This window comes from Orycteropus afer, unplaced genomic scaffold, assembly GCF_000298275.1.
Source record: "Orycteropus afer afer isolate SDZICR_OR568_19922 unplaced genomic scaffold, OryAfe1.0 scaffold00006, whole genome shotgun sequence".
Classification (NCBI taxonomy): domain Eukaryota; kingdom Metazoa; phylum Chordata; class Mammalia; order Tubulidentata; family Orycteropodidae; genus Orycteropus; species Orycteropus afer.
Window position 1 is genome coordinate 4,079,246 of NW_006921593.1, and position 23,216 is coordinate 4,102,461.

Sequence of the window (23,216 nt, forward strand, 5' to 3'; positions counted from 1 at the left end):
TAGAGGACAGAGTGGAACTGCCCACAGGGTCTCCAAGGCTGTCAATCTTCACAGAAGCAAAGCCCAAACCACACCCACTGCCGTGGAGTGGATTCTGACCCACAGCGCCCCTAGAGGACAGAGTGGAACTGCACCACAGGGTCTCCAAGGCAGTCAATCTTTGCAGAAGCAAAGCCCAAACCACACCCACTGCCGTGGAGTCTATTCTGACCCACAGTGCCCCTAGAGGACAGAGTAGAACTGCCCCACAGGGTCTCCAAGGCAGTCAATCTTTGCAGAAGCTGGCTGCCTCATTCCTTCTTCCTCGGGGCGGCTGGTGGGTCCGAAACGCTGACTCTTCAGTTTGTAGCTGAGCACTTTAACCACTGCAGCACCCAGGATCCTTATGTCATGATTATCCCCCCAAATTAACAATAATATTTATCATCATCTAATACCTAGCCCCATCTTCCTTCCAAGGAGTAGCTGGTGGGTTTGAACTGCCAGCTTTCTGGTTAGCCGTCAAATGCCTTAGGCACTATGCTAGAGAGCTCCTAATACCTAGCCATTGTTCAAATTTGTCCAACTGTCTCACAAATATCTTTAAAAACAAAAACATTTTATTTGGAAATAGTTTTAAGCTTATAGAAAAGTTGCAAAAATAAAATAGTACAAGAAGATCCATGTACCCTTTATCCAGATCATATTATCAATCCTTTACCCTATCTGTTTTATTATTAGCCTTCAGAGAGATGCAAGTCAGAACTACCATGAGACCATCTCAGCCCCGTAAAAATGGCACTGATCAATAAAACAGAAAACAACAAATGCTGGCAAGATTGTGGGGTGACTGGAACCCACACACACTGCTGCTGGGATTGTAAAATGGTGCAAGTGGGGAAACGGTATGGATACTTCCTCAAAAAGCTGGAAACAGAAACACCGTCTGATCCAGCAATCCCACTCCTCGGCACACAGCCTGCAGCTGTAAGAGCAGTGACAGGGATAGGCACACACAGACACACCTATGTTCACTGCAGCAGGACTTCCAGAGGTGTAGTGGTTAAGGCATTTGGCTGCTAACCAAAAGGTCAGTGGTTCAAAATCACCAGCAGCTCTGAGGAAGAAAGCTGAGGCAGTCTGCTTCTGTAAAGATTTACAGACTTAGAAACCCAGTGGGGGTTGCTATGAGTCAGAATTGACTCAATGGCAGTGCATTTGGTTTGGTTTGGTTCACTGAAGCATTATTCACAAGAGCAAAAAGATGAAAACACCCTAAGTGCCCATCAAAGGATGAATGGATAAACAAACTGTGGTACATACATACAATGGAATACTACGTAGCTATAAAGAATAATGATGAGTCAGTGAAACACCTTATAACATGGGTAAATCTGAAGGACATTATGCTGAGTGAAATAAGTCAAGCACAAAAGGTCAAATATTGTAGGATCTTACTTTTATAAAAAGACAACAATAGGTATACATACAGAAACCAATGCTCTTTGGTGGGTACCAGGGATGGGATGAGAAAGGAAGAGGAATCACTCTCTAGGTACTAGACACTGGTTAGTTCTGGTGATGGGAAAGGCAACAGCGAATGTCAGTAAAGTGAGCACAACACAACCAAGGTCACTGATGACACCAAGAAATACACAAGATAAAGGACGTCATTGGCAAATGCTACAACATACACAATTTGGCAACAATGGCACTTACAACCAAAACATATGTGAGTGGTTACATGAGCGGATGTGTACATGAGTTTAGAAAGGTTATGTGCCTATCTGTGTGAGTACATAGCTGTAGCTGTAGGCATGTCTGTCTACGTGTGCTGTACATACATGCATGTATATAATAAAACACAGGAGCCCTGGTGGCTCAGTGCCTAAGGCACTTGACTGCTAACTAGAAAACGCTGGCGGTTCAAACCCACCAGCCACTCCTCGGAAGGTTGGGCAATCTACTTCCGTAGTGATACTGCCTTGGAAACCCAAGGAGGGGTCGCTGTGAGTTGGGTCTGACTCGACGGCACGTAACAAGCAACAAACAATTATGCACACGGGGTACAGTGAAACACACCTCCAGATATACCAAATACCTCGCAGGGCTGGTTCACTGGGTTTGAAGGCTTAGGACTATAGTCTCTAGGGACACCTTGGTCAACTGGCACTAAATAGTCTACAAAGATTTAGGTCTACGTTCTGGTTCGGAAGTAGCGCCTGGGATCTTAAAAGCTCGTGAGTGGCCTTCTAAGATGTCACTGTTGGTCTCTCCTCATCTGGAGCAAAAGAGAAAGAAGGGAACCACAGACTCAAAGCAGCAGCTAGTCTACAGGACCAACTACCTCTGCGACCATCCAGAGACCGGAAGAGTCAGCTGGTGCCCGGCTACCACCTCAGGCCATTCTGACGAAGGCCGCAATAAAGTGTCTCAGGCAGAATGGGAGAAAATTGTAGAACAGAACTCAAATTCTTAAAAAAAACCCAAAAAGGCCCAACTTACCAGTCTGGCAGAAACAAGAGGAACCCCTGAAAGTGTCACCCTGAGATTCCCTTTATACTGTGAACTGAAACTACTCCCAGAGGTCACCTTTCAGCTAGGAAACAGACTGGCTCACGGATCAACACCGTGACCCTGAGCACCGCGCTCCTTCTATTGAAACCACCACAAAACTCAATCACCTGTGTCAGACCGAACGGTCAGCGTTCACTCTACAGCGAAGATGAGGAGGCCAGGCTGCGGGTGGGAGTGGGATGGGCGGCAGGGAAGCGAGGATAGTGGAAACAGACCAACCAGGAGAGAAATAACGGGAATGCTGATACAACGTGGACAATGTCACCGAACATCACCTACAGAAATTGGTGAATGGGAATCTACTTTGCTGTATAAACTTTCACCAAAAACTCAAATTAAAAAAAAAAAGTCCTGGTGGAAGAAGGACTGGGCCAGGATTCAGGAGTCACAGTCTGGTCATGAGTGAGGGTGAGGGTGTGTGGGGAGGGACGGAAGCAGAGAGGAGGTGGAGAGAGGTAGGAACAGCAGAGCCAACTGGGCTCCCCCTCAGCGGGGGCGCCCCCTCATGTAGGGAGGGACATGTTGTCGGAGAGTATTTCTGATGAGGGGGCGTAGGGTGGACTGAGTGGGGAACCCCTAACCAGAGGGAAGGAGACTGGTCACTAGGGGCACCAACAGGCATGGTGGGGCTCAGGGGGACCTGGCCCAGGGCAGAGCCACACCACAGAAACAGCCACCAGTTGCTACCTTGAGATTTTATGAATGAAGTTTTCTAGTAAAAGTTGGAGCTCTGGTAGCATAGTGCCTAAGGCACTTAACTGCTAACCAGAAGGCTGGCGGTTCAAACCCACCAGCCACTCCTTGGAAGGAAGGTTGGGCAATCCTACTTCTGTAGTGATACTGCCTCGGAAACCCAAGGAGCGGTCGTTATGAGTCGGGGCCGACTCCACGGCAAATAACAACAACAACAACAGTAAAAGTTAGGGAGCAAAACCACAGACAGAACATAGATCAGAGGTGACCAGGGACTGGGGGTGGGGGTGGGGAGTTTATTCTCAATGGGCATTTCTGCTTGGGGTGATGAAAATGGTTGACAAGTTGATAATGGTGGCAGTTGCCCAATGCTGAGAATGTACTTAATGCTACTGAGCTCACACTTGAAAATGGTGAAAACAGCCAACTGTATGTTACATGGGTTTCTGTCCTCAGTTGACACAGAGTCGGTTCCGACTCATGGCGACCCCACATGTGCACAGTGGAATGTCTCCATGGGTTTTCAATGCTGTCACCTTTCAGAGGCAGACTGCTAGGCCTGTGTCCCCACATACCACTGGATGAGTTCCAATCCCCAACCTCATAGTTGAGCGCTTCACTGTTTGCGCCAACCAGCGGGACTTACATGCATTTTACCACTGTAAATTAAAGACAAACCAAAGAGAAGCCAAAAACAAAAGCCTTATGGGACTATTTAATGCTGCAGGAAATTTTCAAAGTTAAGATTTAAACAGTTGACACTGAATAAACTGCCAATTTTCCCTGTACTCTGCCCACACTTGCAGCATCGTTCAAGTTTGGAGGAAGGGTCCGTGGGGATTGCACAAGGTCAAAGGAGTTGTACCAGGCATCTGACAGCTGCTGGCTGGGGGACCGGGCTGTGCAATTGCACAGCTCTGCCCAGGCCCCATTTTCAAAGTGTGAGTATGTCTGCTCCCGATTTAACCTGTATGACGGTGATGAGGCAACTATTAGTAAGGGCAGTGTGTGAGTTTTCTGATTCTGACCTCTATCTTTTGTGACTTTTAGTATTTTCCCCGTAACATAGAGGACAGGTTGGCAGACACTAGCTAAGAACGGGTTAAGGGGGAGATATTTCAGGACACACAAAAAACTCAAGCAAAATGCTCTCAGAATACATACAGACGTTCACACATGCCTAAGAGCATGTGAGTTTTGGCTAAATAGAATCTGACTGGTAACTGTAAAATCATTGACTTTCATCTCAATGGCAGTCTGCTGGATGCTATGTAAACATTACGTGAAATCTTCATTACTCTTTGCGTGTTTTTCAGATGGATGGTAAAGTGTAGTGAACAAGTGTAATAACAAAGTAAGAAGTTTGTTAATGTAAACAAGAAATCTGAATTGTAGTGAACGAATGTTTAAACAAATGTGATGATAAGACACTGGTGTAACAGAAGTAACCAAGGGTATGGACAAGCTAGCAGAAAAGACAGAACAAGCCTGGTACAGAAAGACAAGATGGGAAAGTGCTGATTATGGAGTAGTAAGGACCAGCAGGACGGCAGTTCATTGCTCAGAGCGCTATCAGAGCCATCTCATGATTCTGACTCCCCAGCGGAGCGGCTAAGGCAAATGTCGTTCCTCGCTGTCTACAGACCGTGCCCAGGTCTGATGGAGGAGACTCCATTTCGAGGCAGCAGTCTTGAGAGTGATCTCACTCTAAACCCACACATTTGCGGTGTGGTACTTTATCTGCTCAGAATACCCAAGGTGTGGGAGAAGTTAAGGTAACAACTGTCAGCAGCCAACGTGGGTGGTAGCTGGCACGTTCTGGGAATCTCTGGTGCAGCGAATCGATCGACTGATTAGCAGCAAAAGCTGTTCGTGTCTGGGGTAACCTCGTGCCGGCCCCTCTGGGTCTCTTCCGTCCAGAGTCTTGAGGCACAGCAGGACTCCTGCCGCCCAAGAGGCCCTAGTTTGCAGTCTAAGCCCATTGGCTCCCTGGGTGGCACCGCTCCTAACTCCCTTGTGGGGTCCAACAGAGCAAACACTGACAATACCATGACCAAACTGAGGAAGGCATCACTACGGGCCTCATCACGAGAACTGGGATCATCCACAGATGTTCCTGACACCAGCTGGTAAGTACTGACTCTGTTTACCTACTCCTGCTTGTGCAAGTCCTTCATGTGTGGAGAAGGCCACCTTGGTTTGTTGATATTCTTATGATATTCTTATGTATTAATAAACCTGACATTGTGGAAAGACACAAATTTTGAGTAGAGTGATCATTCATCACTGCCTGCTCAAAACAAAGAAAATGATTACAGGCCAGTCTCACCTTGAAAATTACACGGATAGTACCGGGGGTCTTCTGATTCCTTCTTGACTGACACTGTGGCTGCCTTCAGTGAAATTCCTTGGAATGCAAAAGAAATTGTAAAATGATGCGTCAGGCCCAAGGCACCAACAGAGGACCACCTCCAGCTAACATTACTGCCAGGCTCTGTTTGGACCCACACAGCAACATTATAATCAGCAAAACAGATTGGGGTTATCAATAGAGAAGGAAAGGAGAAGGGAGGGAGGGAGAGATGGAAGGGGTGGTTCTGGTCTGAGTTCTGGTCTCAGTTTGGGGAATCTTTCCGTTTCAAGATGGTCGGATATACACACGCATTGAATGAAAGACTATAATCATTCTTCCATAGTGGAATGAAATTATTTCAAAGCCTGGGAAATTACATCAGGAAAACCAAAGGCCCCCAAAAGGGGCAGGGGTGGCTGATGCAGAAAGCTCCACCCATCTCTCCCACCCAGTCCCCTTTGGCTTCCCCACCCTTCTTTTCTAGGGGCAGAGTCTAGTTCCCCACCCTCTGCAGCTGGGCCTGGCCATGTGACTTGCTTTGGTCAATGGGATGCAAGCGGGGCTTGAAGAGCCCTTGCTGCTTTTGGAACCTCATCACGATGGGAACAAGCCTGGGCCAGCCTCCTGAAGGAGTTGAGACCACAAGGAGAGAGAGGCCTCAGGCTTTTGAGTTTGGCCATCCCTGGCCATCCAGCCCAGAGAGCTGACTCAGACCAGAGGCTTGCCTAGCCCACCCCCAGGACTGTGAAAAAGAATCATGGGGACAAGCCACTCAATTTGGGGATACTTCTTATAGATAACTGACATAAAACTATACATATAATGTAACCATTAATAATGTTGTTGTTGTTGTTATGTGCCGTTGAGTCAAACCCAACTCATAGCGACCCCTCCTTGGGTTTCTGAGGCAGTATCACTACGGAAGTAGGATTGCCCAACCTTCCTTCCGAGGAGTGGCTGGTGGGTTTGAACCGCCAGCCGTCTGGTTAGCAGGCAAGTGTCTTAGGCACTATGCTACCAGAGCTCCCACCATTAATAATAGTAACAGCAAAAACTGCTGCACTGCTGGGGACTGACCACCTAGCATTACTTCACAAGTTCTGAAGGGTCTCCTGAAACCTGTAACAGCTCTGTTGGTGCAAGGATAGCGCAGCTGGATGTGTAATAGTGTGGTTGCCAAGAAGAAAACTTCAGTAGGAGAACTGAGAAGCAGAATGGACATGGATGAGGGGCATATACATGAAATGGAAGATGAAGGTGAGGAAATTGCTTAGAACGTGGAAGAAAAAGATAACCTGATGGGAAAGAAGAGGGAAAAGTTGACACAAAGAAGCTATCACACGTAAAGAGAGAAAAACGTTACCCATGCGCTTCTCTGCAAATGATCTGGAAGAATTTTCAATGAACTGCTGCACTGCTACCCCTCAAGTGCAGAGAGAATCTGAGGGGTGCAGACATTTTGAGAGGGGAGAGTACAAGGGGGGATACCACCCATCACTGCATCACCTCTAGTGTGAATTTTTCAAAAAATGTCAAGCATGTGTGACTTTTAAATATTTCATAACCAATTTTAATTAAAAGTGCAACTTCCAACTTGATTAGACACTAACAACTCTAACAGAAACATCTGATGAACATGCTCTTTCCTTGTATTTCAAAGACAAATTCCTTCTTTAATGGAGACAATTGAGAGCAGGTTTGACGGCCTAGAACATAGCATTTGAAATGCTCATGAGGCAGATTTTCTGCAGCCTTTCCTCAAGAGAGCAAGGAGAGACAAAGAGAAGTCCACACCCATTTGAGTACCTGCTCCATGTAGCAAGGGGCTACACAAATGTGACAAGAGAGACGACCCCTGGAGGACAAGGTCTGTGATGCTGCGGACAGCTGGAAGCGATCCACACTGCCTTGTGGAACCCACAGTGGAAAGCCACACCGATGGGAGGAAATTTGTGTCCAAACTGAGCCACATCTCCAAAGACAGCCCTCAACAAAGGAGGCCTATTGTAGGCAAGATGAGAAACACTCACGCTGGCTCAACAGCTGGTGAGGAAGAGGGGAGCCCAGGGGCTATGGAAGCCATGGAGGGTCCCCGGGAAGACTGGTAACTGCTCACATCACCTCACATGTCCTCCCTGTTATGTGGAAAAGCCTGTGGGTTGGGGGCTTTAAATTGTCTGTGACTACTCAAGACATGAGCAGGATACATATGAGCTTTGAAAAGCATTCAGGGCTGGAATTCAAGGCTGTTTCTCTCCATGATGCAGTGTTGGTTTTACTTAGAACCATGAAGGAAGACAGGCACCCTTTTTCCTAGACTCTGCCATCAGAGATGGTGCTTCTACTAAGCCCATGCTAACAGGTGGCTGTGAGGGACACAAGCACCCACTGTTGTGTTGAAAGGAGGTGTCCCTTAGGGATGACAAATGAGAAGGAGTGTCGAAATCCTTGGTGGGACAGAGATCAACTCAAAGCAGCCTCCATGTTCTGGGGCAGGAGAAGTGGGCTGGGAATGGCCCACCAAGGAGACTGGTCCACCTCAGGCCTCTGGTTCCTCTCCTGGGGATCCTCCCAAGGCCACCAGGCAAAGGGACTCAAGAAGTGGAAGGACAAACATGAAGCCACTCTGGCGGCGGGAAAGTGCTTAGGAGAAGTACTGCCTTGACTGCTTTAGGGAAACTGGTGGTCTGCCTTCCATTTTACTCTCATTGAAGTCTCTACTTCCTCTTTTTCCATTCCATTTCCTCTTAATATTAAGTATTATTTTTGTTACAGCTTATCATGGATTTTATTCTAACTGGAATTGGAAAACCAAAAGGAAGGAACATGCTTGGCATTTTCTCAAGCTGAAAGAACTAAAGAAAAAATTCAAGCCTCGAGTTGCAATACTGAAGGACTCAAAGGGCCAAATATTGAGTGATGCAGGAAGTATCAAAAGAAGACAGAAGGAATATGCAATCACTGTTCCAAAAAGAAATGGTCAATGTTCAACCATTTCAGGATGTAGCATATGATCAACAACAGATGGTACTGATTATTGTAAAAGTCAAGGAAAGGCTTATCTATGGAAGGAAACTTTCTTTGTTGGTTACCAGGGGTGGAAGGGGAGGGGAGGGGACAGTGTTAGGTAGGTAGAGATAAGTATTGATTTGGGTGGAGAAAGGCAATGTACCGAATGTGAGTGATCAACATGGTGGCATCGAGGAAGAGGAAGACATAGAGAAGTACATGGGAGGTGCAGACAACAAAGATGAACCCTTTTGCACATGCAGTACTGCGTTATCAGTGAAGGCAAACATGGGTATATGGGTGGATAGATGGGTGGACAGGCTGAACTACTAGGTATGCCTATGAAGTGGGGAGTGTACCCAAGACCATGTATAGGGTTAGTAGACAATGGCCCTATAAGTGTATTTGTATGATCTGAATTCCCAGGTTTACAGTAGAACTGACAAGGAACAAAGTTGTAGTCACTTCTTTGTCACAGCCAGCTACCCAGAAGAACTGCACAGTTGAATCTGTGGGCTTGGGAACATAGTCATAGGGGACATCAAGCTCAACTGGCATAACATACTACACAAAACATTGTTCCACCTCCTACTTTGGTGAGTAGCGACTGGGATCTTCAAAATTTGCAAGCAGCCATCTAGATGCAATGATGGGTCTCTCCTTGTCCAGAGCAAAGAAGAATGAAGAAAACCAAAGATTCATGGAAAGAATTAGTCCTAGCAATTGGTACAACATGCGATCTGCAGCCTATACAACTATGGGACCAGAAGAACTAGATGGTGCCTGGCTACCACTGTCAACCACTTGGAGGGGGATCTATGTAGGAGATCCTGGATAGAGAGGGAGAACAATGTGGAACAAAACTCAAAATCATCTGGGGAAAAAAAAAAGGGGGACCAGGTTTGCTGGTCTGATAGAGCCTGGTGGAACCACTGAGACTATAGCTCTTAGCTGCCCATCAGGTCAGGAATTGAACCCACACCTGTGGCTTCCAGCCAAACAAAAGACAGGCATATGAGGTGAACATTTACCTGAGGTAGATACACTCCTTGGAGATAACAATCATGGGAGAAAGAAGGGCTGTTTAGGCACAGGGAGACAGCTCAGGGGGCAGGAGTGCATGGAGGGATGGACACAGAGAAGAGGTGACTATGGGGAGGAAGTGGGAGGGGAGCGGTTGCACTGTGGTAAATTGTAGTCAATGTCATGAGACATGAGTCATGTCATGAGTATGTGAACTGTCTTATGGAAAGTGAATTTGCTCTGTAAATTTTCACCCAAATCACAATTTAAAAAAAAAAAGAACAGATGGTACTGAATGAAGAAGTCCATGATAAACTGAAGGAACTGGCAAAAAACAAGGCTTCAGGAATTGATGGAATACCCACTGACATGTTTCAACAGATGAATGTAATGTTGGAAGCACTCACTTGCCCATGTCAAAAAATTTGGATGACAGCTACCTAGCTAACCGAGTGGAAGAGACACATATTTGTGCCCTTTCCAAAGAAAGGTGATCCGACAGAATGTAGAAATGATCGGACAGGATCATTAATATCACATGCAAGTAAAATTTTGCAGAAGATAATTCAAACATGATTCCAGTAGTACATAGACAGAGATCTGCCAGAAATTCAAGCTGGATTCATAAGACGACGTGGAATGAAGGAAATCACTGGTGATGTCAGATGGATCTTGGCTGAAACCAGAGAATACCAGAAAGATGCTGACCTGTGTTTTATTGACTATGCAAAGGCATTCAACTGTGTGGATCATAACAAGTTATGGATAACATTGCAAAGAACGGGAATTCCAGAACACTTAATTATGCTCACGAGGAACCGTACATAGACCAAGAGTCATTCAAATAGAACAATGTGATACTTAATGGCTTAAAATCAGGAAAGGTGTCCATCAGGGTTGTATCCTTTGATGATATTTATTCAATCTGTATGCTGAGCAAATAATCTGAGAAACTGGATTACAAAAGAACAACATGACATCAGGATTGAAGGAAGACTCATTAACAACCTGCAGCATGCATGTGACACAACGTTGCTTGCTGAAAGTGACAATGACTTGAAGCGCTTACTGATGAAAATCTGACTATAGTCTACAGTATGGATTACACCTCAACATAAGGAAAACAAAAATCCTCACAACTGGACCAATAAACATCAAGATAAATGGTGAAAAGACTGAAGTTGTCAAGAATTTCATTTTTTTATTATTTTTTTTATTGTTATTGTGATTTGGGTGAAAGTTTACAGAGAAAATTCACTTTCCATACAGTGGCTCACATACACTTTTGTCTCATGACATTGACTACAATTTGCCACAATGCAACAGCTTCCATCCTACTTCCTCCCCATAGTTACCTCTCCACTGTGTCCTTCCCTCCCATGCACTCCTGCCCCATGAGCTATCTCTCTGTGCATACACAGCCCTTCCATTCTCCCATGATTTATCTCCCCAAGGAGTATATCTACCTAATGTAAATGTTTAGCTCATATGCCTGTCATTTGTTTGGCTGGAAGCCACAAGAGTGGGTTCAATTCCAGACCTGAAGGGCAACTAGGGGCAACTAGTCTCAGTGGTTCCATCAGGCTCTATCAGAACAAAAAACCTGGTCCTTTTTTTTTTAATGATTTTGAGCTTTGTTCCACATTGTTTTCCCACTCTATCCAGGATCTCCTACAGAGAACCCCATCCAAGTGGTTGACAGTGGTAGCTGGGCACCATCTAGTTCTTCTGGTCTCATAGTTATATATGCTGAGGATCTCACAGTGTACCAATCACTTGGACTATTTCCATGTGTCTTTGGATTTCTTCATTATTCTTTGCTCTGGATGAGGAGAGACCCATTGTTGTATCTAGATGGCCACTTACAAGCTTTTAAGACCCAGTCGCTACTCACCAATGTAGGATGTGGAACAATGTTTTTGTGTAGTATGTTCAAGGATTTCATTTACTTGGACCCACAATCAGTGGCGATGGAAGCAGCAATCACAAAATCAAATGAAATAGAGCACTAGGCAAGTATGCTGTAAAAACCTCTTTAAAGTGTTAAGAAGCAAAGATGTCCTTGAGGACTAAGGTGCACCTGACCCAAGCCATGGTATTTTTAAATGCCTCAAATGCATGTGAAAGCTGGACAATGAATAAGGAAGATTGAAGAAGAATTGATGCCTTAAAATTATGGTGCTGACAAAGAATACTGATTATACCAGGGACTGTCAGAAAAGCAAACAAATCTGTCTTGGAAGAAGTAGAGCCACAATGCTCCTTAGATGCAAGGATGGAGAGACTGTATCTCATGTACTTAGGACATGTTATCAGGAGGACCAGTCCCTGGAGAAGGATGTTACGCTTGGTAGAGGCTCAGCGAGAAGAGAAAGACGCTCAACCAGATGGGATGACAAAGTGGCTACAACAATGGGCTCAAATACAGCAATGATTGTGAGGATGGCACGGGACCGAGCAGCGTTTGGTTCTGTTGGACACAGGGTCACTAGAGTCTGAACCAACTTGACAGCATCTAACAACAACATATTTTGAACTGTTTATTTCATGTTTCTGGAGCTCTGGTGGCGTAGTGCCTAAGGCACTTGACTGCTGACCAGAAGGCTGGCGGTTCAAACCCACCAGCCACTCCTTGGTAGGAAGGCTGGGCAATCTACTTCCATAGTGATACTGCCTTGGAAACCCGAGGAGGGGTCGCTATGAGTTAGATCCGACTCAACAGCACATAACAACAGTGTTTGCTGAAGTAGACCAAAAACCAAACCAATCTCACTGACATCGAGTCAATTTGACTCATAGTGACCCTTCCTTGGGTTTCTGAGGCAGTATCATTACAGAAGTAGATTGCCCAACTTTCCTTCCGAGGAGCGGCTGGTGGGTTTGAACCGCCAGCCTTCTGGTTATCAGTCAAATGCCTTAGGCACTGCACCACCAGAGCTCCTAAAGTAGAGGTTCCCTGTTCTAGATACTAGAGTAAAATGTGATTTTTTGCAAGCAAGGCCCCAGTTGAGGTAAATCAGTGTCCTCATCCCCATTTTTTTAAATCAAACAAAAGAAAGGAGTCAGATGATAACCTACGAAATACGTGATCAAAGTGTCAGTACATACCAGAATCTTCCGTGGGCTCAGTTTTCACTCGGGTGGGGCCACAACTGAAAGGGAAAGGGACCCCTGTTCATGACAAGCTGGGTGAGAGCGACTACGGGGACCACATACACTGTGTTCAATGGCCGGGAACCCTAGGCCATCACACGTCTCCTCCAAATGGCCTCAACGTTAGCATAAACTTTCTGAATGATCAGCTAAAAAGTAAAGTGGTTCACTGAGTAGTCTTACAGCTCTAAACACCTTTTGGATAAAGAATACAAGAACAGGAAGAGTAATGACCCCCCCTTCACAGTGAACACGAGATGGTAACTGGGAGGCACCCGGCCGCCTGCTCAGTCTCCATACAAACCCTGTGCTGAGAAGGGGATGTTGTCATTGGCGCCATCGGAGGTGCCTTTACCTTTCACCTGGCAACGTGGCTACTCTTTTAGCGTCTGGTACCATCACACCGCTACCTGTGCAGGAACAGAAAGACACACGAGCTTCTATTAGTGCCTGGAAATAGGACTAACGTTCCAAAGGTCTGTAAATGGAGAGCAAACAGAAAAAACAGAACACGCCCGGCTCCAGGTCACTGTGGAAGGGTGGTGGGCAAAGATGCCAGCCTCCATGTTCTCTGGGCAGGATGGGGGCAGGGTGGAGAGCAGACCGGGGCCGGAAGGCGTAGGCCCAGATTTGCTACTAAACCTTCTCACGTCTGTTTCCTCAAATGAAATGATGGTTGTGTCAGGATTAACTAACACCTGCCAGGCGCTTAGGAAAGGAGCTCTGGTGGTGCGGTGCCTAAGGCATTTGACTGCTAAACAGAAGATTGGTGGTTCAAACCCAACAGCTGCCCCACAGAAGGAAGACGGGGCAATCTGCTTCCATAAAGATTTACTGCCTTAGAAACCCAATGGAGGTCACTATGAGTTGGAATTGACTTGATGGCAGTGAGGTTTTTTTTAAGTGCTTAGACTAATGCTTGGTGCACAGTAAGCACTCGGTAAGTGTCAGCTGCTATTATTAAATAAGTAGCCCCGGTGGCACAGTGGTTAAGCGCTTTGCTGCTAAGCAAAAGGTCAGAGGTTTGAACCCACCCGCTACCCTGCAGGAGAAAGATGAGGCAGTCTGCTTCCTTAAAGATGTACAGCCTTGAAAACCCTATCTTGGGGTAGTTTTACTGTGTCCTATGGGGTTGCCATGACTTGGGACTGACTCGATGGTGGTGGGTTTGGGTTTTTACTATTTTTCTACAATGAAGACAGATGAAAAAGGACACAGCCTCTCCCTTGAGCCTGTTTAATGTGTGCTAAGGACCACAGGGACCCACCTTCTTCCAGAAGCAGAGTTCAGCCTGTGCTGCTGTGAGGCAGAAGCCCTGAGACATGGTGCCACCCCCACCCCCCGGCGGTGCTCCCTGTGAACTGTGCCATCCCCACCCCGTGCCATCTCATCACTCCAACTGCACAGGCTCAATGTGACACCCTCTCTTGGCCCATTCTTTCAGGAATAACTACGACCCAAGGTTTCCAACTACATCCCAGAATAAATCCCAGGGCAAACATTTGAAAAAATAAGAATGGGGCACAGGCAGGACTTTCAACGCTTCTGGTAAAGTTAGTTTGTTTTTGAGGGGCTCTTGTTTTCATTTTCTTTTCCTAAAACTTTCAACACGGGTGGCTCGCCCACGGCCTCTTCCATGTGGGCTGTCAAGTGCAGTGGGCATCCTGGGAAAACTAACCTGGGGACTGCTCCTCTGGGAAGCCACTTCTCACTAAGCAATTCTAAACCCCCCCCCTGGGGACTCTGGGTGCTTCCTCCAGCTGTCCGGAGGGCACCACAGCCAGCTGGCTCTCTCAGAAGCATGGCTATGGGCACACATGCCAGAGCCCTGACCAGCCTAACAATGCCTTGCCCATGGCTGGTGGTTCATAGCCAGAAAGTGACTCCCAGCACCCACATGCTCCTGTGGACGAAGGTAAGGTGAGTCTCACTGTCCTCCATGGGGGACACAGGGGCTCACCAGCATCCGAGGGGAGTGGGGGTATCTGTCCCTGGACTGCCATGTTCCCTACAATGTCATGATCCCTGCCCTGGAATATCGAGGTTTGCCTCCTCAGGGAGGAGAAAACAAAGAATCAAAAGCCTTTAGGATGCACTGAAAGCTACACTTTGATTCAGGGAAGCAGACGGTTTAGCAACATGGGTGGCCATCACATAGAAGCCTCACTTACCAAGTTCATGTGCTGGGTCCAGGACAGGCCTGTGAGGAAAAGGCAGCACTGTTACCAACACGAAGACTGAACAAGGTGGTCCAGGTAGTCCCTGCTTTTCCACCACGTCACTTTCACACAAGACCTATGTTGGAACCAGTTTTCACGAACCCAAATGTTTACAAAAAAAATATAAAGTGAAGCTAGTGTTCAATGTTTGTTCTGCAATCAGCCTTAAGGAGCTCTGGTGGTGCAGTGCCTGAGGCACTTGACTGCTAACCAGAAGGCTGGCGGTTCAAACCCACCAGCCACTCCTCAGAAGGAAGGCTGGGCAATCTACTTCCGTAGTGATACCACCTCGGAAACCTAAAGAGGGGTCACTATGAGTCGAAATCAACTCGACGGCAGTGAGTTTGGTTTGGTTAAGCCGTTAAGGTGTCAGTGCCCCCCCCCCACTCCCCAGCAACAAGAGCAGCTTCACCAAGCTCCTTCTCCAGGAACCACACTTGACATCTCAGCATCAAGCTGCCACAGCTTTGAACCGTGTGAACTACACTTTAGCGTCAGTTTAGGTTTTATGTGTTACTTGGCATGATTTGGTAGGTTATGTTTTGGGGTCTGGGAACTCTCAAAATTTTTTCCCACATAAAATCATCGCAATTGCTTCTCTGCTTTATGCCATTCTGACGTATGAAAGGTTTCACAGGACCTCTTACTTTCAGATAGCAGGGGGTATGTGGATTAGACACCTGAATCCACCTCCTCTGTCAGCCTGTCACATGGATAACCAGGGGTCTGCATGTTGTTCTGCTGTTGGAAGCCACGCCACCACATCACCCATGGTGACAGGTTTCAGTGAAGCATCTAGACAAACTATGAAGAAAGGCCTGGTGACCAACAGCACACTGTCTAGCTGGCTTGCTTTGGACACATCATCAGGAGGGATCGAGCACTAAAGCGACACCGTGTTTGGGGAACTAGAGGGACCGTGAGGGTGAGGGCGCCCCTCGGTGAGATGGATTCACAGAGTGGCTGCAGTGGTGGCCTCGCACGTGCCCGGGACCGTGAGGACGACGCACACAAGACTGAGCGACATTTCGTTCCATCACACGTGAGGTCACCATGACTGCCAGGAAACTTGATGGCAGCTGGCGCTCTGTCTAACAGCTGCACAGTCAATTCTAAGTGTAACAGGACGCCATTAACTAGGTTAGTTTTTCATTAGTTTAATTAATGTAAACTAATTTAATTAAGCTGCCAGCTGGTCTTTAAATGAACTGACTGCTTTGAGGGGAGACCACACCACCTGTTAATGATGAACGAAATCCCAGCTTTGTTCTCCAGAATCCATTTCAGGGTCGCGAGGTCGTAACTGTCAGGATGTTGGAAGACAACTCCCTCAGGAAGCCCCTGCACGACCACAGCCGACTGGTCTCTCAGCATCTTCTCGTAGGGAACGGGGACCATTGCCGTAGTGCCCAAGGCTTTACCTAGAAGAAGAGGCAGGACGCCTTTAAGAGGTGTGTGCATAAAAGTCCACCTGTCAGCTTCAGCAACAAATACGCGTGGTGACATCTGGCTCTGAAGACACACTGAGAACCTAAGTGTCTTATTCCTCCATATCCCGGGAGAATAGAAGTCCCAACCAAAGAGTCAAAACAGAAAATTTATACTCTGTCTCCAAAAACGGCGAGGAGGCCACATGTTCCGACCTCCTCTAATCCCACAAAAGGAAGACAGGATTACCAGCAGTAACCCAAAGCCTATTCCTACAAGGCCAGACATGCTGCCTCCTTCCAGCCCTTTCTCCAACCGTTCCTCCCAAAGCACCACCACCTCTCTTCTGGGTTCGATAATTCACTGCAGTGGCCACACAGAGCTCACAGATTATGGGGTTTATTAGGGAAGCACCACAGGCTACAAGTTCAGGAAAAATGCTCAGTCTCTCTCCCAGCCCACCATCCCTCAGCCAACAGTCTCTCAGTCTCTTTCCCAGCAGTGCTGGTCCCTCGGTGTTTCACTCAGCAATGCATGTCTCTTGCGTCTCTTTCCCAGCAATACGTGTCTCAGGAGGACGTGTCCCTTTCAGCAGCACATCTTCCTCAACCAGCAGTCAGAGAGAGTTCTGGCTCCAGGAGGCCTCCTTTTGAGCCCGGCAGGGTGGTCAAACTAGCCAATCACAGCATCAGAACTCTAAGCACCTGAGAGAGAGCGGGCGCCTCCCAGAACATTGTTTTGTGCCACTCCCAACAGAAATACTCCAGGTGGACAACTTCAGCAATCAGGAGCTCCTCACTTGCTCATAGAAAATCCCACCTTGGAGTTTACAAAGACTTACGGGGTAGAAAAGCCACACAAAGTAATTTACTATACTGCACTGTCTTATTCTAAAACATTCACAGAAAAGGGGGGAAAAAAGGCCTCATCCTCTGTTTTCTTGGAGGCTGTACAATTTGGGGCATCACCGTGTGCACCCAGAACCACAAAAAGAGCCCCCTTTGGTCACCCCGGATGCTGTCAAAAAAGGATGAGCCCCCCACCCAATTTAACATCACCACATCATTCCACACAAGTCAGGGCAACATTCCTGTTAAAAATTATGAAGTCCAGGGGTAGGTGGGGATGGCCCTGGAGCAGGGGCTGTGGTGGTGTGCGGGTGCTGGGTTGTGGTGGCTGCAGTAACTGTGGGACTGACGAAAGGCTACTGAAGTTCCTGTGTAGAATTTAGTTTCGTAAGATTACAATGGATGGGGAGGAAAAAACTTATGGGGGCTGTGAAGGCCCAGATGCCATGTATGTCAAATTGATATGTTCTGATGGTCATGAATTCCTTGTAAAGAGAGAACAGGCACTAACATTAGGAACGATAAAATCCATGCCTAGTGGCCCAGGTCAGTTTGCTGAGAACAAAACCAATGAGGTCAATTTTAGAGAGGTCCCTTCACATGTGTTATCAAAATTATGCATATATTTTACCTGCAAGGTTTGCTATACTAACAGCTCCAACGAAATTCCCAAATTCCCCATTGCACCTGAAATTGCACTGGGACTGCAGATGGCTGTGAAATTCTTAGATTGTTAAATAAAAGAAATTATAATTAAAATTTAAAAAACTACGAAGTCCACCCAGCCTCAAGTCACCATCTGGTGTTGAGTCAGCCTGTCTGTCTACACTGGCTGATAAGCCCTGAGGTCCCGGAGCCTCATTTCTCACGGAAAAGTATAGGCTGAGACCCAAGATACCCCAAAGTCAAACGTGCACAGTTTGTGTGCGTAACCTGTGGGTTACACAAATGTGTGAAGCTGTCTAGGAATGGTGCCATTGGCCCTAAGATGCCAAGGTGCCTATTATACAGCATCTGAGATTAACACCTGTCCAGTTACCTAGTGATCTAGCTTTTACAAGTTAAGTAGCGGGTCTTCAAAAGCAAGGGAAACCCTCAAAGTGATGGACTGACAGGACAGCCCCGACAACGGATGCAAACAGACCAACAGTCATGAAGATGGTGCTGGCCTGGGTTTCCTCTGCTATACATCAGGTCACTATGAGTCGGAACTGACTCCACAACAACTAACTGGCTTTTAGAAACACATGGGTCTGTGCAGGTGAAAATATTTTGTAGATACCTTTTTAAAAAATCCCCTTCTGAATGCCTGTGGAAAAGCATGGGTAGGCAGAGAGACAAGTGAGGGGTGAGGGTGCTGACTGAACCAACAGTGAGCACAGGCAACGTTCCACTGGCCTTGGTGAGGGGCTCCCAATGGAAGCAAGGAATGAATTCTGGTCGACAGAGAAGGTTCTGACGGATCAGAAGGGACAAAGCTGTCATCTGGAAGAACGTTAATCTGGTACTTAGGAACTGGATGGGCACCTTATGAGACTGTGGATTTTAAAATATTAGAAACATTTTAAATATTCACACAGTAAAGTCAGCTGCGGCACAGTCCGAGGACACGCACATAACGTGCACCGCCACCTACCATAACAGCAGTGGAAACAGTCCAAGGACATGCACATAACGTGCACCGCCACCTACCATAACAGCCGCGGAAACAGTCCTTCACTGCGTTTCGGAGGGTTTCGGTCTCTCCTGAGTCGGCCTGCATCCCCTCCTTGGAGCACGGGGGTTTCATCTCCTGCAGCTCTTCGGCGACGCCTGTGAATGGATGATTGGCACAAAGTCAGTATCCACCCATTTGTACTGCACACTTTCTTCATGTCTGTTTGTTACTGAAAGGAAAGAAGAAAAAAAGGAATGTACGTGAGACGAGATCTTTTAAATAATTTTTTTTAAGGTATTTGCAATGAGCAGGATAATGTCAGAGAGTGATTGATCATCTATTGACAAAGAATCCAACACCTAAAGAAACGTTAGAAATTTGTCTTTTAATTTATTTTATTTATTGTTGTTGTTGAGAATGCATGGGACAGAACATACACCCATGCAACAACATCGACAAGTAAATTCAGCGACTATGTACACACTTCCATTGTGTAACCATTCTTTTCCCCCTTTTCTGAATTGTTCCTCCCCTGTTAAGGTAAACTCATTGCCTCCTAAGTTTCTTATCTAACCTTTCGAGTTGCTGTGGTCAATTTGATCCCCTACAGACAGATCTTAAAAGAACCCAGTGCTTGAGACAGACACTCTTTATGAAGTAAGCTAAAGTATCCTTGGATTTTAAGAAGACTTCAAAGATATTTTTGGTTGAAGGTTTAAAGATGATCTCAGGGCAGTAGTTTTAGTGGTTCAGGATATATTGGAAATTTTTAAGGAAATTGTTTTGCAACAAAATCTTATTAGCTCTATAGTTGAAAAGTATCAGTACTCCTCTAGGGAGACCATCACCACTGAACACATTTGACACTCCTCCCCTGCTACCAACTCCTACTCCAGAAGTTTTGAAACTGATTGTACTGAACAGAAATCACACAGTAATTGAACAGGAAAAATTTTATACAGTGAAACCTGTGAGAGCCAGAACTCGGCAGGATGTTTTGTTTTTCCAGGTCTGGCAAGTTTTCTGCCTTCGACAGGGTGCAGCCCACCACTCTTCCATCACTCTCCACGAAGACCCCCACCTCACAAACACCCAGAAAGTGTTTCCTTTCAGTTTCATATGACTGGAAAAGAAACTAATCCGGTTTATGATTTGCATGTTTATTCACATTATGTACAGATACTTGCCTATACTATTCAGACAAAGATATGGGTAACATTCTCTTTTTAATAAAAAGATCTAATGTCAACTTTGAGTTTGTTTTGTTTTGTTGACAAAATTATTGAAACAATTTTCTAAGTCCATAGCCTTATAAAAAAATTCTTGGTCTCCTCGAACTTCTCTAAACATCTTTCTAAAAGTCTTTCAATGGCTGGAAACCTGTGTTTTACGTAAAGGCCAGGCTCCTCCAGTGGTAGGTCTTCATCACCTCAGTGTCATCTTCAGTGTCTTGTCTCCATCCATCTTGCAAGTCCACGTCTGTGGCAATTCTGTTGTCAACATCAACATAAGATGCGACACTGACCTTCTTCTTTGAAATACCACTATGACTGTCATTTATCATGTTCTTGATAACTGTTTCATTGTGTAGATCGCCACCACTGCCAATAAGGAACCGCAGTCCTTAAAGTATTTTCTTATTGTTTCTTCCTTAATCATTTTGACTAACTGCTTATGAAACGAAATTGTATCAAAGACATTGATCTTACCCAGAATCTCTGATGCATCTTGCACATTTCAATCGTCACAATCACTTTTTGAAGCACGAGGCTCCTGCCGTTTAATATTTTGGATGACGTCACCATCTAGAGGTTGTAGGATTGACATTGTGGATGGTGAGGGAAAAAAAATTAATATTGGACAGGGGCAGTGACTGATGACAAGGAAGCACCGTCAATGGACAGAAGGATGCTTCAACTGCGGTTTTAAATACTCTGTAAAGTGCTCCAGTTCGCCAGGCCTCTTCCTTCCACTTCCATTCTACTGGAAGTTGATTAATACCCATACTCGGGAAGCACAGAGGTTCCTCGCTCTCTCCCCTTCCCCATGGTTTCTCAAATGTCCCATCTGCAAACACAGTCATGAGGATGGTGAGCCACTCTTTCAAAAACTGACTGCAAACATTGCCCCGCTCTTCATTTTTAGGGTCCAATAGGCATTAAAGTAGCATAGTGCCTAAGGCATTTGACTGCTAACCAGAAGGCTGGTGGTTCAAACCCACCAGCCACTCCTCGGAAGGAAAGCTGGGCAATCTACTTCCATAGTGATACTTCCTCGGATACCCAAGGAGGGGTCGCTATGAGTTGGATACAACTCTACAGCAGTGGGTTTTGGGATTAGGCATTAAAGGAGCTCTGGAGGTGTAATAGTTAAGGAAATAGGCTGCTAACCAAAAGGCTGGCAGTTCAAATCCACCTGCAGGAGGAAGATGAGGCAATCTACTTTTGTAAAGATACAGCCTTGGAAACCCATGGTGGTTGCTATGAGTCAAACTGACTGGATGGCAATGGTTGGTTATTTGGCATTCTAGTGGTGCAGTGGTTAAACCATTTGGCTGCTAAGCAAATTGTTGGTGATTTGAACCTACCAGCCACTCGCAGGAGAAAGATGAGGCAGTCAACTCTCACTCATAGAGACCCCTCCTTAGGTTTCTGAGGTGGTATCACTACAGAAGTAGATTGTCCAGTCTTCCTTCTGAGGAGTGGCTGGTGGGTTTGAACCACCAGCCTTCTGGGTAGCAGTCAAGTGCTTTAGGCACTATGCTACCAGAGCTCCTGATGAGGCAGTAGGCTTCTGAAAATACCGCAGCCTTGGAAACCCCGTGGAGCAGTTCTGCTCTGTCTTCTAGGGGTGCTGTGAGTCGGAATTGACCCGGCAGCGGTGGTTTGGTTTTTGGTGTTGGACACGGGCCGTAGTGCAGAGCAGCCTCATCAGCATTTGCAGTGTCTTTAGGATCACATCCCCTTGTGATCTCTTTTAATTTTGGGAACCAGTTGTGAACAACGGTCTTTGTCAACCTTGTCTGGACTCCCTGCAAGCTACACTGCACGTGATTCCATGTTTGAAGTTCTGCTGTTTCCTTTGCCTTTGTTTGAGGATAGGGCCTGAAATGGGAACGTTTTGGGGAGAGGCATGAAGAAACCACTCAACACCAGATTTGTTAATTTCTGGATCATTTACATCTTTTCCTTCTGGACATTTGCATTGGTGCTGCTCCTGTAATTTTTCAATTATTTTATTCTTTTCTTTCAGAACCAAAGAAGCTTGTGTTTTTGCTACTCTTGAACTTGACTACAGCTCCCTTGCTGGTCTTTTTCTCTTTGGCTATTATTTTGACAATGTTTTCTTTCTGAGATAAATTTCCTATTCTCCATGATTGTGAAGGAATAAGCTTTAAAAAAAAGGGGGAGGAAGGAAAAAAAAAAAAAGGGAAATAAGTTCTTACAAAAATCAGGGAACTTATAATCTTCTCAAAATCATGAATATCTCAAACAAAAAGAGAAAAAATGAAAGTTACCAACATTATAGTCCTCTATCAGTGATAAGGAGCTCTGATGGTGTGGTGCCTAAGGCATTTGACTGGTAAACAGAAGGTTGGCAGTTCAAACTCATTAGCTGCTCTGAGGAAGGAAGATGGGGCAATCTACTTCCATAAAGATTTACTGCCTCAGAAACCCAAAGGGGGTCGCTATGAGTTGGAATCGACTCAATATCAGTGAGGGTTTTTCTTTTTTTCCCTATCACTGACTGATAGACTAAGCAGGGAAAAATCAGAAAGGATGCAGATGAACTGAATAATATCATTTCAAATTATGTGCTAAGCCATAAAATAAGTCTCAATAGATTGAATAGGACTGAAATCACACGGAGTATGTTTTTAGATGACAAGAAAGTGTAGGAGAAATAAAAAACAACAGTAACAACAATAAAATCCCCAAAGAATGACCTAAAAGCTCCAAAGATTCAGAAATTAAACAATATGCTTCAAAGTAACCCATGGGTCAAAAAAGAAATTACTCGGGATGTTAGGAGATATTGTGAGTCAAAAGACAATGAATGTATAATCTACCAAAATCTGCATGATGCAGCTAACGCAGAACCTAGAGGGAAAATCATAACCTTAAATAAATATAAGAAGAAAGAAATAAAGTCAATGACCTAAGCTTCTACATCAAGAAGCTAGAAAAGAAAAGTAATTAAACTGAAGGAAAATAAGAAAGAGAAGAGTGGAGATAAATGACAGAGAAACAATAGAGAAAACCAACCAAGCTACTAGT

At 45.7% G+C, this 23,216-nt stretch overlaps 1 protein-coding gene across 1 annotated transcript in view; it reads right to left on the bottom strand.

Annotated features, from left to right (window-relative positions):
- The window catches only part of LOC103198327 (general transcription factor II-I repeat domain-containing protein 2-like), a 57,765-nt gene that overhangs the window by 16,386 nt on the left and 18,163 nt on the right, over window positions 1–23,216 (bottom strand). Inside the window, exons 3-8 of the mRNA XM_007942496.1 lie at window positions 18,975–19,094; window positions 16,244–16,427; window positions 14,959–14,987; window positions 13,143–13,197; window positions 12,743–12,786; window positions 5,579–5,656 (exon numbers count right to left, since the gene is read on the bottom strand). Of these exons, the coding sequence (XP_007940687.1) occupies window positions 5,579–5,656; window positions 12,743–12,786; window positions 13,143–13,197; window positions 14,959–14,987; window positions 16,244–16,427; window positions 18,975–19,094 (510 nt within the window). The remainder of the gene's footprint in view (window positions 1–5,578; window positions 5,657–12,742; window positions 12,787–13,142; window positions 13,198–14,958; window positions 14,988–16,243; window positions 16,428–18,974; window positions 19,095–23,216) is intronic.